Below are 13701 nucleotides of genomic sequence, written 5' to 3' on the forward strand. Positions count from 1 at the left end.
TTGATCATGGGCTGGCCCGGTGGCGCACTCGGTAGAGTGCAGTGCTTGGGAGTGCGGTGGCACTCCCGCTGAGGGTTCGGATCCCATATAGAGACCCGTCCGCTCACTGGTTGAGCGAGGTGCGGGCGTGACACTGAGGGTTGCGATCCAATTGCTGTTCGCGGTACGGGCGCGACACCGAGGGTTGAGATCCCGTTACCGGTCATGAAAAAAGACAAAAGGGAAAAAAAAAATCATTTGATCATATGTGTGTGAGTTTATGGGCTCTCTATTCTATTCCATTGGTCCGCATGTCTGTCTTTATGCCAGTACCACACTGTTTACTGTACCTTTGTAGTAAGTTTTGAAATTGGTTAGTATGAAATCTCCAACTTTGCACTGTAGCAGTGCGCCACCGGGCTGGCCCATATATTTATAATGTACAACATGATGTTTTGAAATATGTATATATTGTGGAATGGCTAAATCAAGCTAATTGACTTATGTATTGTCTCACGTACTTATTTTTTTGTGGTGAGAATATTAAGAATCTAGTCTCTTACAATTTTGAGGACTACAATACATTTTTATTAACTATAGTTGCCTTGTTGTACAATAGATCTCTTGAACTTTTTCCTCCTGTCTAAATGAAATTTTGTGCCTTTAAATCAACATATCCTAATCCCTCCCCCTGTCTCTGGTAACCAACATTCTACTCTCTATTTCTATAAGTTCAACTTTTTTAGATTCTGCATATATGTGAAATCATGTGGTATTCATCTTAATGTGCCTAACTTATTTCACTTAACAGAATGTCCTCAAGGTTCACCTATGTTGTTGCAAATGACAAGATTTTCTTCTTTTTTGAGGCTAAATAATATTCCATTGTGTATATATATATATATATATATATATACCACATTTTCTTTGTTCACTCATTCATTGATGGAGACTTAGGTTGATTCCATATCTTGGCTATTGTGAATAATACTGCAGTAAACATGGGAGTGCAGATATCTCTTTGATATACTGATTTCATTTCCCTTGGATATATACCCGGCAGTGGGATTGCTGAATCATATGGTAGTTCTACTTTTAATTTTTGAGGAAGCTCCAGACAGTTTTCCATAATGGCTTTACTAATGTACATTTCCACCAGCAGTGTGCAAGGGTAGCCTTTTCTGCACATCCTTGCCAGCACTTGCTATCTTTCGTCTTTTGATAAAGCAATTCTAGTAAGTGTGAGGTGATACCTCATTGTGGTTTTAATTTGTATTTCTCTGATGATTAGTAAAGTTGAGCATTTTTTTCATTCATTTATGTGTTGGCCATTTCTCTGCTTTGGGGAAATGTCTATTCAGCACATTTGCCCATTTTTAAATTGGATTATTTGTTTTTTTGCTGTTGAGTTTTTGAGTTCCCTGTATATTCTGTACATTAATCCTTTCTCAGATAAATATTTTGCAAATATATTCTCCCATTATGCAGGTTATCTCTTTACTCTGTTGATTGTTTCCTTGTTGTGCAGAAGCTTTTTACTTTGATATAATCCCATTTGTCTATTTTTGCTTTTGTTGCCTGTGCTTTTGAGGTCTTCTCCATAAAGTCTTTGCCAGACCCATGTCCTAAAACATTTCCCCTATATTTTCTTCTAGTAGTTTTATAATTATGGGTCTTACACATAAGTCTTTAATTCATTTTTGTGTTGATGTTTGTATGTGATGAGAGATAGGGATCTAGTTTCATTCTTCCACATAAGGATATCCAGTTTTCCCTAAACCACTTTTTGAAGAGACTGTCCCTTCTCCAATGAATATTCTAGGCACCTTTGTTGAAAATCAGTCAGCTGTAAATATGTGGTTTTATTTCTGGGTTCTCTACTCTGTTCCATTGGTCTATGTGACTGGTTTTTTGTTTGTTTGTTTTGCCATGACTGTGCTGTTTGGGTTATTATTGGCTTTGTAGTATATTTTGAAGTCAAATAGTGTGATGCCTCCAGCTTTGTTTCTTTTGCTCAGAATTGCTTTGGCTATTTGGGGTCTTTTGTAGTTCTACACAAATTTTATGGCTGTTTTTTCTATTTCTGTGAAGAATGTCTTTGGTATTTTGATAGGAATTGCATTAAATATTCCAAATACTCTTGGTAGTCTGGTCATTTTTGCAATATTAATTATTTTGGTCCGCAAACATGGGATGTCTCTCCATGTCTTCATGTCCTCCTCAATTTCTTTCACCAGTGTTTTGTAGTTTTCATTGTGTAGATATTTCACTTCCTTGATTACGTTTATTCCTAGGTATTTAGTGATTTTTCTAAAGCTATTGTAAATGGGATTGCTTTCTTGATTTCTTTTTCAGCTGACTTGTTATTGATGTACACAAATGCTACTGATTTTTGTATGCTGATTTTATATCCTACAGCTTTACTGAATTTTTTAAATCAATTCTAAGAGTTTTTTGGTGAAGCTTTTAGAGTTTTCTATATGTAAGATCATGTCATCTGCAAACAGGGACAATTTGACTTCCTCTTTTCCAATTTGGATGTCCTTTTTTTCTAATTGCTCTGGCTAGGACTTCCAGTATTATGTTGAATAAGAGTGGTGAGAGGGGGCATCCTTGTCTTGTTCCCATTCTTAGAGGAGAAGCTGTCAGCTTTTCCAGCTTTTCCCCATTCAGTATGATATTAGCTCTGTGTTTGTCACATATGGACTTTATTGTGTTGAGGTACATTCTATACCTAATTTGTTGAGGGTTTTTATTATGAAGGAATATTGAATTTTATCAAATAATTTTTCTGAATCTATTTAGGATATTATATATTTTTTAATCTTTCATTATGTTGATTCAATGTATCACATTTAGTGATTTATGTGTGTTGAACTATCCTTGCATCTCTGGGATAAATCCCACTTGATCATAGTGAATGGCCTTTTTAATGTGCTGCTGGATTTGGTTTGCTAGTATTTTGTTGAGTATTTTTGCATTTATGTTCATTAGGTATACTGGCCTATAGTTACCTTGTTGTGTCCTTGTCTGGTTTTGGTACCAGGGTAATGCTGGCCTCCTTGAATGAGTTTGGAAGAATTTCTTTCTCTTCAATTTTCTGAAAGAGTTTGAGAAGAACTTATATTAATTCTTCCTTAAATGTTTGGTAGAATTTAGCAATTAAGCCATCAAGTCATGGACTTTTTTGGATTGGAAGCTTTTCATTATTGATGCAATCTTATTACTCACAATTGGTTTGTTCCAGTTTTCTATTCCTTATTTATTCAATATCAGTAGGTTGTATGTGTACAGGAAATTATTTATTCCCTCATGATTTTCCTGTTTGTTGATATATAGTTATTCACAGCAGTCCCTAGTGATCCTTTGTATTTCTGTGGTATCAGTTGTAATGTCTCCTTTTTTGTTTCTGATTTTATTTATTTGAGTCTTTTCTCTTTTTTTCTTGGTTGGTCTAGCTAATTGTTTATCAATTTTATTTATCTTTTTAAGAAACCCAACATTTTGTTTTGTTGATCTTTTGCATTTTCTTTTAGTCTCAATTTTGTCTATTTCTGCTGTGATCTTTATTATATCTTTCCTTCTACTAATTTTCAATTTGGTTTGTTCTTGCTTTTCTAGTTCCTTGAGATGCATTGTTAGGTTATTTATTTGAAAGCTTTCTACTTTTTTAATGTGTTTATTGCTATAAACTTCCCTCTTAATAATGCTTATGCTATATCCCATAGATTTTGGTATATTGTGTTTCTATTTTCTTTTCAATAAATTTTTAAATTTCCCTCTTAATTTCCTTATTGACCCATTGGTCATTCAGGAGCACAATGTTAGATCTTCCTGTATTTGTACAATTTCAAAAGTTCCTCTTGTTATTTATTTTCAGATTTATTCTTTTGGGGTTAGAGAAGATTCTTGACATGATTTCAATTTTTAAAAATGTGTTGATATTTGTTTGTAGCCTAACATATGGTCAATCCTAGAGAATGTTCCATGTTCTGATTAAAAGAATGTTTCTTCTGCAGCTGTTGGATTAAGTATTCCTTAAATCTGTAAGGTTCATTTGGTCTATAGCACAGTTTAAATCTAATGTTTCTTTGTTCATCTGCTGTCTGGATGATCTGTTCAATGCTGACAGTGAGGTGTTAAAGTCCCGAACTATTATTGCATTGGAATCTATCTTTCCAATACAATATTGTTATATCTAATAATATTTGCTTTATATATCTGGATACCCCAATGTTGTGTGCATATATATTCACAATTGATATATCCTCTTCCTGAATTGATCCCTTTGTCATTGTATAACTTTCTTTGTTGCTTTTTAGTTTTCAACTTAGTATCTGTTTTATCTGAAATAAGTATAGCTACTCCTGCTCACTTTTGGTCTCCATTTGCATGGAATATCTTTTCCTATATCTTCACTTTCAGTCTATGTGTGTCTTTACAGGTGAAGCGAGTTTCCTGTAGACAGCATATAGTTGGGTCTTGTTTTTTATCCATTCAGGCAGATTATGTATTTTAATTGGGGAATTGAATCTATTTACATTCAAGGTAATTATTGATAGGTGAGGACTTACTCCTGTCATTTTGTTGATAGTTTTCTGTTTTTGTTTGTTTGTTTGTATATCCTTTGTTCCTTTTTTCTTCTCTTGTTTATCATTACAGTTCAGTGCTTTCATTCCTTTCTCTTTCATGTTTGTGTACCTACTTTACCAGTGAGTTTTATACTTTTGCATGTTTTCATGATACTGGTTATTGTTTCTTTGCTTTCAGATGTAGGACTCCCTTTAACATTTCTTATAAGGTTGAAATAGAGGTGGTGAGTTTTCTGTTTTTACTTGTCTGAGAAAGACTATTTCTCCTTTATTGCTGAAGGATAGCTTTTCTAGGTACAGTATTCTTGCCTGGGAATTTTTTTCCTTCAGCACTTTGAATATATCATTCCACTCTTTCCTGGCCTTTAATATTTCTAATGAAAAATATGCTATTAGTCTAATAAGGATATCCTTAAATGTGACCTGAAGTGTTTCTTTTTTTTTTTTTTTTTTTTTTTTTTTTTTTTTTTTGTAATTCTCTCTTTGTCTTTGACTTTTGACAATTTGGCCATAATATACCTCGGAGAGGACCTTTCAGGATTGAATCTATTTGGGGACATTTGTGACTCCCATCTGGATGTCTATATTCTTTCCCAAGACTTGGGAAGTTTTCAGCTACTCTTTTCAATAAACAGGCTTTCTATGCCTTCGCTCATCTCTGCTCCTCATGCAACTCCCATAATGCAAATTTGAGGGTACTTCAAAAAGTTCATGAAAAGATTCATATTATTCATTCATATTATCCATTTTAATTCTATTTTTCCACAAATTTTTTAAAGTTCCCTTGTATTTGTTCACTTAATGATTTCCCATAATTCCTGTAGGCTTTCTTCACTTTTTCTATTCTTATACATTTTTCTGACAGTAATTTCAAATGACCTATCTTCAAGTTCAGAGATTCTTTCTTCTGCTTGATTTAGTCCACTGTTGAAGCTCTCTGTTGTATTTTTTTATTATTACATAAATTGAATTCTCCAGTTGCAGCATTCCTGTTTGGTTCTTTTTCATGAGATCTAGCTCTTTCTTAAATTACTAATTCATATCATGCATTGTCTTCCTGATTTTGTTGAAGTGTCCTTTGTATTCTCTTGTTCTCATTGATTTTCTTAAAATCATTATTTTGAATTCCTGTTTCAGCAGTTTGCAGATTTCTTTTCTTTTCTTTTCTTTCTTTCTTTTTTTTTTTTGGAGTCTGTCACTGGAGAGTTATTGTGTTCTTTTGGCGGTGTCATATTTCCTTGCTTTTTCATATTTCTTGCGTTCCTGTGCTGATGTCTGTGCATCTGGTGAAACAATCATCTCTTCTAAACTTTACAGAGTGGCTTCCATACAGAACGTCTTTCACCTACAGATGGATATTAGTATGCCACCTGGAAATGGTGTGGCAATTCTGGTTTTGCACAGATATAGTGGTATTGTCTTTGAGCAGCTTCTTCAGTTGTGATTAATGTTAGCAATAACTGTGGGTGCCTCAGTGACCTAAGCTATAAAACTTTGTGACAGCAGCAGTGGTAGTGTAGGCTGTTAAGGGCTTTTGGGGTCCCCAATTCTCACTTTCCCTACAAATGGAAACTTCACCAAGGGGGTCTCTTTTGGTGCTGGGTCTGACACAACCTGTATGGAGCTCCAGTGGTTCTGGGTTCCAAGTGCAGGTGCTCAGAGTGGCAGTGGAGATGGGATCCTAGGCTCAGTGTCTTGTGAACCTATTGTGACACCTAGGTCTCAGGGTGCAGGTTCACTCTCTTTGGTAGGGTTGGATGTAGATTGTCCACAGATCAAGGATCTGGGATTCTGTGGCATCCCCTGGTAGCTCGGAACCAGTGGCCATGTTGCAGCTGCAAACCTGACCGTGGGGGGCAGGGCACAGCACCGGCTTGACTCTGGAAGAGGAGTGCTCTGTAAGTTTGGGTCCAGAAGTAGGGCATGGCTGCAATTCAGGAACCAGAGCAAATAGGGCTCAGTGGTCACTCAGGTACCAAGTAATGAGGCACCATGTAGTGGTGACTCTAGACTCTGGGGTGGTGGAATTTGGCAATATCCCAGACTCTGTAGGGCAAAGTGTAGCAGCAGCAAGGACTTTGGAATGGTGGGGCATGGCTGTCATTTGGAACCTGGGGGCAGGGAGCAACACAGCACTGACTCCACTCCCTAGGGAAAGTGGTATCCAGCATTTCAGTCTCTAGGAAGTTAGTCCAGCTCTGGGGAAGCAGAATATTAGTTATTCAGCTGTAATATTGTTGTAGGGTGGGTATCTCAGCTCAGCCATAGATGTTTCCCTGAGACACAGTGTAGTACAGCTGAGCTCTGGGATGCACCAAGGCACCAATTCCACAGGGAGCAATGCATCTCTTCAGCTCTGGCCCAAGGGGGTGGGGCACAGCCACAATTGGCAAGGATAGTTGGAGAGCAGGTAGTTGGAGTGGCTCCACTCCCTCCATCACCTCCTCACCCCTCAGGACAGGGTGTAACAGCTGCTGGAAGCTCAGCTTGAGGATGTCCAGCCACCAGGCAAAGATGTTTTGACTGTAGCTTAGCCTCTGGGATGAAAGGGAGCCATGGCCACTTGCCTCCAGGGGCAAGACATACTCCAGCAGCAGTTCTAGTTCCACGATGGCATAGTGCAGTAGCCACAGAGAGTGGGGCAATGCTTCTTCTCTGGAGGGGAGCATAACTTAGATTCCAGCTAGCTCCCTCAGCTGGGCTTAGTGCCTCTGAGGACTTTTCACTTCAGTGAGATGTACCTTCCAGTTGTTAGCTGATCATGGCTGGGGGATGAAGCGATAGAGGCTGGGTGTTTCCTTCTGTTTTCTGTGTGGCTATCCTGGGTTTCTATGGTCACCAGGCTTTCTGTTACATCTTTGATGTACTGTGGCACTTTCCTTTGGTTACGTTCATCCACATGTAGTTGTTTATTCATTGTTTTGTCTGTCTTTGTGAAAGAGAAGAGCAGTAGGGTCTTCTGGTCGGCCACCTTGCTGACATCACTCCTCCCTATGTTTTCTTCTTGCAGTTTTATGGCTTCGGGTCTTACATTTAAGTCTTTAATCAATTTTGAGTTGTACTATACTTTTTTTTGTAAGTGTTTAAAAGTAACCCAAAGTCAACAGATACACTCTTTCTTTACTCAAGCAATTTTTAGAAATGACCTATTGCTGCATTTTTTTAAAAACAGGAATCTTTCCTATAACCCAATCCAGAAAATTCAAGCAAACCAATTTGATTATCTTGTCAAACTCAAGTCTCTGTAAGTATACACATATGGGGATAGTTTTTTGATGAGAATGTCATTTAAATATTAATAACATATATTTTTATAAAATCTTTCAAATCATAAGCTTTATTTCCAGGATAGTAGTTAAGCTCCACAAAAATATATAAGATGAGCGCTTGCTGGACTATACACAAACAGATATCTATCAGTTTTATCTTGTATATTTATAAATTAAAAGTTACATAATATTAATCATTTTATTTATTGGATTGCTTGCTTTGACCCTCTGAAGGCATCTGTGCATACTTATTACTCCATTAGCACTGGATATTTAAGAATTTATTACTAGTATCTTTACCCCAAGATGGGATATTTTAGATTATATCAATCATTACATTCACCACACACTCACACTCACACACACTCACACTCACACACACACACACACAAATAAATGTATATGAAGTAATAAAATTGTTAGAGTCTAAGAACTGCTTAAAAAGATAAGCTTCGGTTCATTTAAATTAAGTGTTCTCTCAGTAAAATGATATTTTATTTAAAAAAACACTTAAAAATTATTAGAAAAATGTTAGACATAAAACTTTCTGCAATTGTAATATAGTCCAAAAGATAATTTATTCATTTATTCTACACATATTTATTGAGTAGTTAGTATGCACAAAGCATTCTGCTATGATCTTTGAAGATCAAAAAAAATCAAATAAGGGAAATATATGTGTACAAATAACCCAATCAAAAAACGAGGGGTCGGGAAAGTGTCTGGGGTGGTCTAAGTATGAATATTTCATTCAGAATAAGTGTTAACTCAAAGCATTTCATTAAATTGTCCACAAAAACTCATTTTATTATACCATGTATGTATAATATATGTTCTTTTGATTGATTATTATTTTGGTATTTTTAGCAGCCTAGAAGGAATTGAGATTTCAAATATCCAGCAAAGGATGTTTAGCCCTCTCATGAATCTCTCTCACATGTACGTAGATGTGTTTTTCTCGCTCTTCATCTTCATTTTAATCTTTATGTTTCCACATGTATTGTGATAATACATCCATACCCAATTCATCTAATCTATTATATTTTCTACTAATTTGGCTGCTATAGACTAAATGTTTGTGTCCTCCCAAAATTCATATGTTCAAATCCTAACCCCAGTGTAATGGTAATAGGTGGGGCCTTTGGGAGGTGATAAGATCATGAGGGCAGGGCCTTCATGAATGGGGTTAGTAACCTCTTAAGAGAGACTCCAGAGACCTCCCTTGCCCCTTCCACCAAGTAGGAACACAATGAGAAAATGGCAATCTACAAACCAGGAAGCAAGCCCTCACCAGACACTGAATCTACTGGCAACTTGGTCTTGAACTTCCCAGCCTCTAGAACTGTGAGAAATCAATGTTTGTTGGTTAAGCCACTCAGTCTATGGTATTTTTCTTATAGCAACCCAAACAGACTAAGACATGTCTCAACAATAATTAACTCTTAAAACTTTGATATTGGGGCCAGCCCGGTGGCGCACTGGAGAGTGCGCCGCTTGGGAGCGCAGCGGCGCTCCCGCCGAGGGTTCAGATCCCATGTGGAGACCAGTTCCTGCTCACTGGCTAAGCGTGGTGCGGGCGCAACACCAAAGGTTGCAATCCCGTTGCCGGTCCCCGGTATGGGCGCGACACGGAGGGTTGCGATACAGGTACTGGTCAGTAAAAAAAAAGACAAAAAGGAAAAAAAAAAAAAAAAACTTTGATATTGGGAGGGGTGATTTTTAGTTTTCCAGAGTCTGTAGAATCTCATGCTTTTTTGAATGCCAGGGGACATGATTGTGGGGAGGAACCCACTCAGTCTTGTAAGTTCTCCTCAGCTCTGATGCCATTCACAGATAGTGATGTTTGCCCAATGAACTAGTAATTTGTACACATGGTATAAGTGCTACCTGATGAAGAAGTAGGAATTTGTATAAGCAAAATAAAATAATTCTAAATAAATAATTGCTGTAAATGAAGGAAGGTAGGGAGAAGTCCTCCTTAGTGAAAATTGCCCCAATGTAAGGGCATGATTGGAGCAAGTGTAAATGAATGAAATGGTAAACTTTGAAAAATCATTTATTCAAACAGGGTGTCTGGTTGTACCTTTGATTACATGTTTTTAAAAAATCTTTAATTGAATGTAATCTTATAACAGGTATTAGAATGATTTCCATGCCATGGTAATTAATTTGCAATAATTTAGAGAGTGTCTTGCCAGCACCATCAACTCTATAATCTTGCTTATATTTTAAGTCCAACACAGGACACTGTTTTTGTTTTCCATAAGTCCTCAGAAAGAATGCTTATAGAAGATTCCTTGGTTGCACACAACATAAAACATTCTAAATTAAGCAAAATGAAGTTTATTGGGAGAAAACGGTAAAGTTCACAAAACCTAAGAACAACTAAAGGAACAGACTTGAATTGGGCAGAAACCATGATAGCAAGAATTAAACAATAATATTATTCTGGCACTGCTGGAATTATCTATCCAAGTGTCATTCAATAAGATTCAGAGTTCCAGGAGAGAATCTAATTGATCTTGCTTAGGACACTAACCTACTCTGGGTTACAGCAGTGCCTCCTCTGAAGGTGCCACCATGACTTCTCACAGGCTGGTGAAGTAATTCCCCCAAAGAAAATCAGGACACTATCACCAGAAGGGTGATGAGATGCTAGGCAGCCAAACTTAGCAAACAAAGGTCTACTACAATTCTGCTGATAAAAGCAAAACTTCCTTCTAAGACACATAAAACAAAGTGAAATAGCAATCAGCACTCCTGCCTTCCTTGTGTTCTGCTCTCCCCTCCTTCCCAGTCCACAGAGAAAGTGGATATAACAAGATGAAATATCAGCAATTGAACTTGAATTTGACAGGTCAAATTGTAATCATCAAGTTTTTATCTTTTATTACAAAAGCTCTTTATACTATAAGATCCTCTTTATACTATCAGATCCTTTATTTTTACCAGAACACATGGCTTTAGAGGCAAAGAAATCTAATTTGAATCCCAATTTCTACATTTACTAGGAAATTTCTGAGCGAATACATTGAAGATTCACCTCCTCCTACGGTGATGCTTACACCTACCTCTTGGGGTTCATTTGAGAATTTATTCCTGATACCTAGAAAATGCTCAATAAATGGTGTTAGGGTTGGTGGTAACACAGTAGTAATTATTGATTATCCAGATGGTGTCTCTATCAACAAGGGAGGTCTTTCTATTGATGAAAGAATTCACTCAACAAATTATTTATTGAATCCTTTATTATGTACCAAAATCTACTGTGAGAAATAGGCATGTTAGCAAGTAGTACAGATAACATAATAACTTCTATAGCAGAAAAGCCATGGAAGCACAAAGAAAACACTTAATCCTTCCCCTGAGGGTTAAAAAACAAGATCAGTCACAGCTATAATAGGAGCCAAGGAACAGTACATTTACATTTACTAAAGACTGAAAACCCAATAAAAGTTTATTTGGATGGCTTCATTCTCTTGATCACATGCTAAAGTTTATTTAAATTCTAACACGTTTAACACTTGTATATTCATTATGCCTATTTACTGCTCTCACCTACATATTCTACAGTGAAATCAAGTTAATGAGAATTAAAATTAAATTTAAAGTTTCAGAATCCCTAATGTTTTACATTCCTCTGAGTCTCATATAAGACATTTTCTTTCTACTGAGAAAATGTAGGAAGTAAATATTGATGTTTGGTTATACTGAATTAAATTTAATATCTTACTTTACCTTCTCTTTGTATACCAGATATTTTAAGAAATTCCAGTACTGTGGTTATGCACCACATGTTCGCAGCTGTAAACCAAACACCGATGGAATTTCATCTCTAGAGAATCTCTTGGCAAGCATTATTCAGAGAATATTTGTCTGGGTTGTATCCGCAGTTACCTGCTTTGGAAACATTTTCGTCATTTGTACAAGACCTTATATCAGGTCTGAGAACAAGCTGCATGCCATGTCAATCATTTCTCTCTGCTGTGAGTATTTCCTGGTTAAAGAGAAATTATAGTTTTAAAATACACAAAAGTATTGCTATTAGAAAATAAGCTCTGAGTTGTACAATTTAAATTTTTCTTTTTGCTTATATGTTTTGTTCACATTTGCTATGATGAAAATATAATTACTTTAGTGATAAGAAAAAAAGTAAGTTTTTAAAACAAGAAAATTCAATCACCTTACACAGATTGACAAAGTTCTCATTCATTAGTTTTCTGTCATATAGTACCTCTGAAGGCATGCTTTGTTAAAGCATGTAAAGTTTTTTTATTACAAATAAAATTGCAACCTTCTATAGCCATATTTTTACATGCAGAACTGTATTTACTTTTCTGTTTGCATGTCCAGTTCATAGATATTGACTTAGCTAGTTGTTTTGCTGGTCTCTGAACTACTAGAATCCTTTCCATTCATAATTTGAAGTATGTATATAAGAAAATGTTTTCGGGGAATATTAGTTTTCTAAAAAGTTGTTGAAATGTGATCGCAAGATTTATGTTAAATGAGAACTACAAAGAAAAATAAGGAAAAAACCAGTCCTCAGGATGCTTATAGTCTGGGTCAAGTGGCCTAGAATTTATCCATACTCCCTCAAGCCAGTGAAGCATCAATGTGCTGTCCCATATACTACCCCACCCTTATTCAAAGTCCATTGTCTAATTGTTTTTACTCACTACAAGCTACGTAGAAACAGAACTCAGAAATTGTTTACCACTTTGTGTTGCTAGCTATAAAATTCTGAGTAAATTCCCTGGTAAAGGTTAGAATTATAACTTCAGTGTCAAAGGAGTAGGGTCAGCCTTATGACTTATACAGTGATGTGATTTTAGGGACTTCATGTAGAATGCTGGTGCAGTCAAAAAAATCGCACCCACTTTCTAATATGTAATGTTTGCTTAAAAAGCAAATACATCAAGTAGTGTAGCACATTGAGAGCTCATTTTGGGGATGGGAGAGCCTAATGGGAAGAGAGAATCAGAACAGTTTTGCTTAGGACAGCTCTGGAAATTTAAACTCTCCCAAATTTTCTGACTGGAAAATATTTCATAATTATTCATATCTTCTAAATTATGGACTTCAAAATTCATAGTCATTACTCTGTCACAGAAACTTCTGAATTACTTTCTCTGGATTTTGGATGATGTACTTGTTGAGCTAGGAGAATTTCAGTGGAAGAGCTGAAGCAAATAATATCATCCCCATCTAGATCCCTAATTAAATGCTCAACATAATTTAATTTTATTCACTTATTCAACACTTCTAGGTGATGGGTCTAGAATACAGAACAAAATAGACAAGATCTCTGCTCTTATATACTTGCATTTTAAAGGAAGACAGGAAAATGATTGCATAAGTAACTGTTGAGAGTGATTACCAAAGAGAGTTGATAAATAGGTCTTCATCCATAAATTAATTCTCAGGAAAATGAAAATTATCTCCCCCTGTTTTAATCAGTTTTGTGTTGCAATAACAGAATACCTGAGACTGGGTAATTTATAAGAAAAGAGGTTTATTTGGCTTACGATTCTGGGACAGTTGCATCTGGCATGGGCCTCGGGCTGCTTCTACTCATGGCAGAAAAGCGGCAGGCAGCTGGTGGGTACAAGCAGATCACATGGTGAGAGAGGAAGTGAGAGAGAGAAAGAGAGTGAGAGAGAGAGAGAGAGAGAGAGAGAGAGAGAGAGAGAAGGTGCCAGGGTCTTTTAAACAATCAGCTCTTGCAGGAACTAATGCAGGAACTAATAGAGCGAGAACTCACTCACTACCCCCCCCCCCCCCAGGGAGAGCACGAATCCCTTCATGAGGGATCCACTCCCATGACTCAATCAGTTTCCAACACTGCCACAGTGGGGCTC

General features: G+C 36.6%; 1 protein-coding gene across 1 annotated transcript in view; it reads left to right on the forward strand.

The window, feature by feature from the left end:
- The window catches only part of RXFP1 (relaxin/insulin-like family peptide receptor 1), a 90631-nt gene that overhangs the window by 72458 nt on the left and 4472 nt on the right, over positions 1–13701 (forward strand). The window contains 3 exon segments of the mRNA XM_008586371.1: positions 7744–7815; positions 8708–8779; positions 11597–11826. Of these exon segments, the coding sequence (XP_008584593.1) occupies positions 7744–7815; positions 8708–8779; positions 11597–11826 (374 nt within the window).

Source organism: Galeopterus variegatus, unplaced genomic scaffold (genome assembly GCF_000696425.1).
Source record: "Galeopterus variegatus unplaced genomic scaffold, G_variegatus-3.0.2 Scaffold3965, whole genome shotgun sequence".
In the NCBI taxonomy this organism is placed as follows: Eukaryota; Metazoa; Chordata; class Mammalia; order Dermoptera; family Cynocephalidae; genus Galeopterus; species Galeopterus variegatus.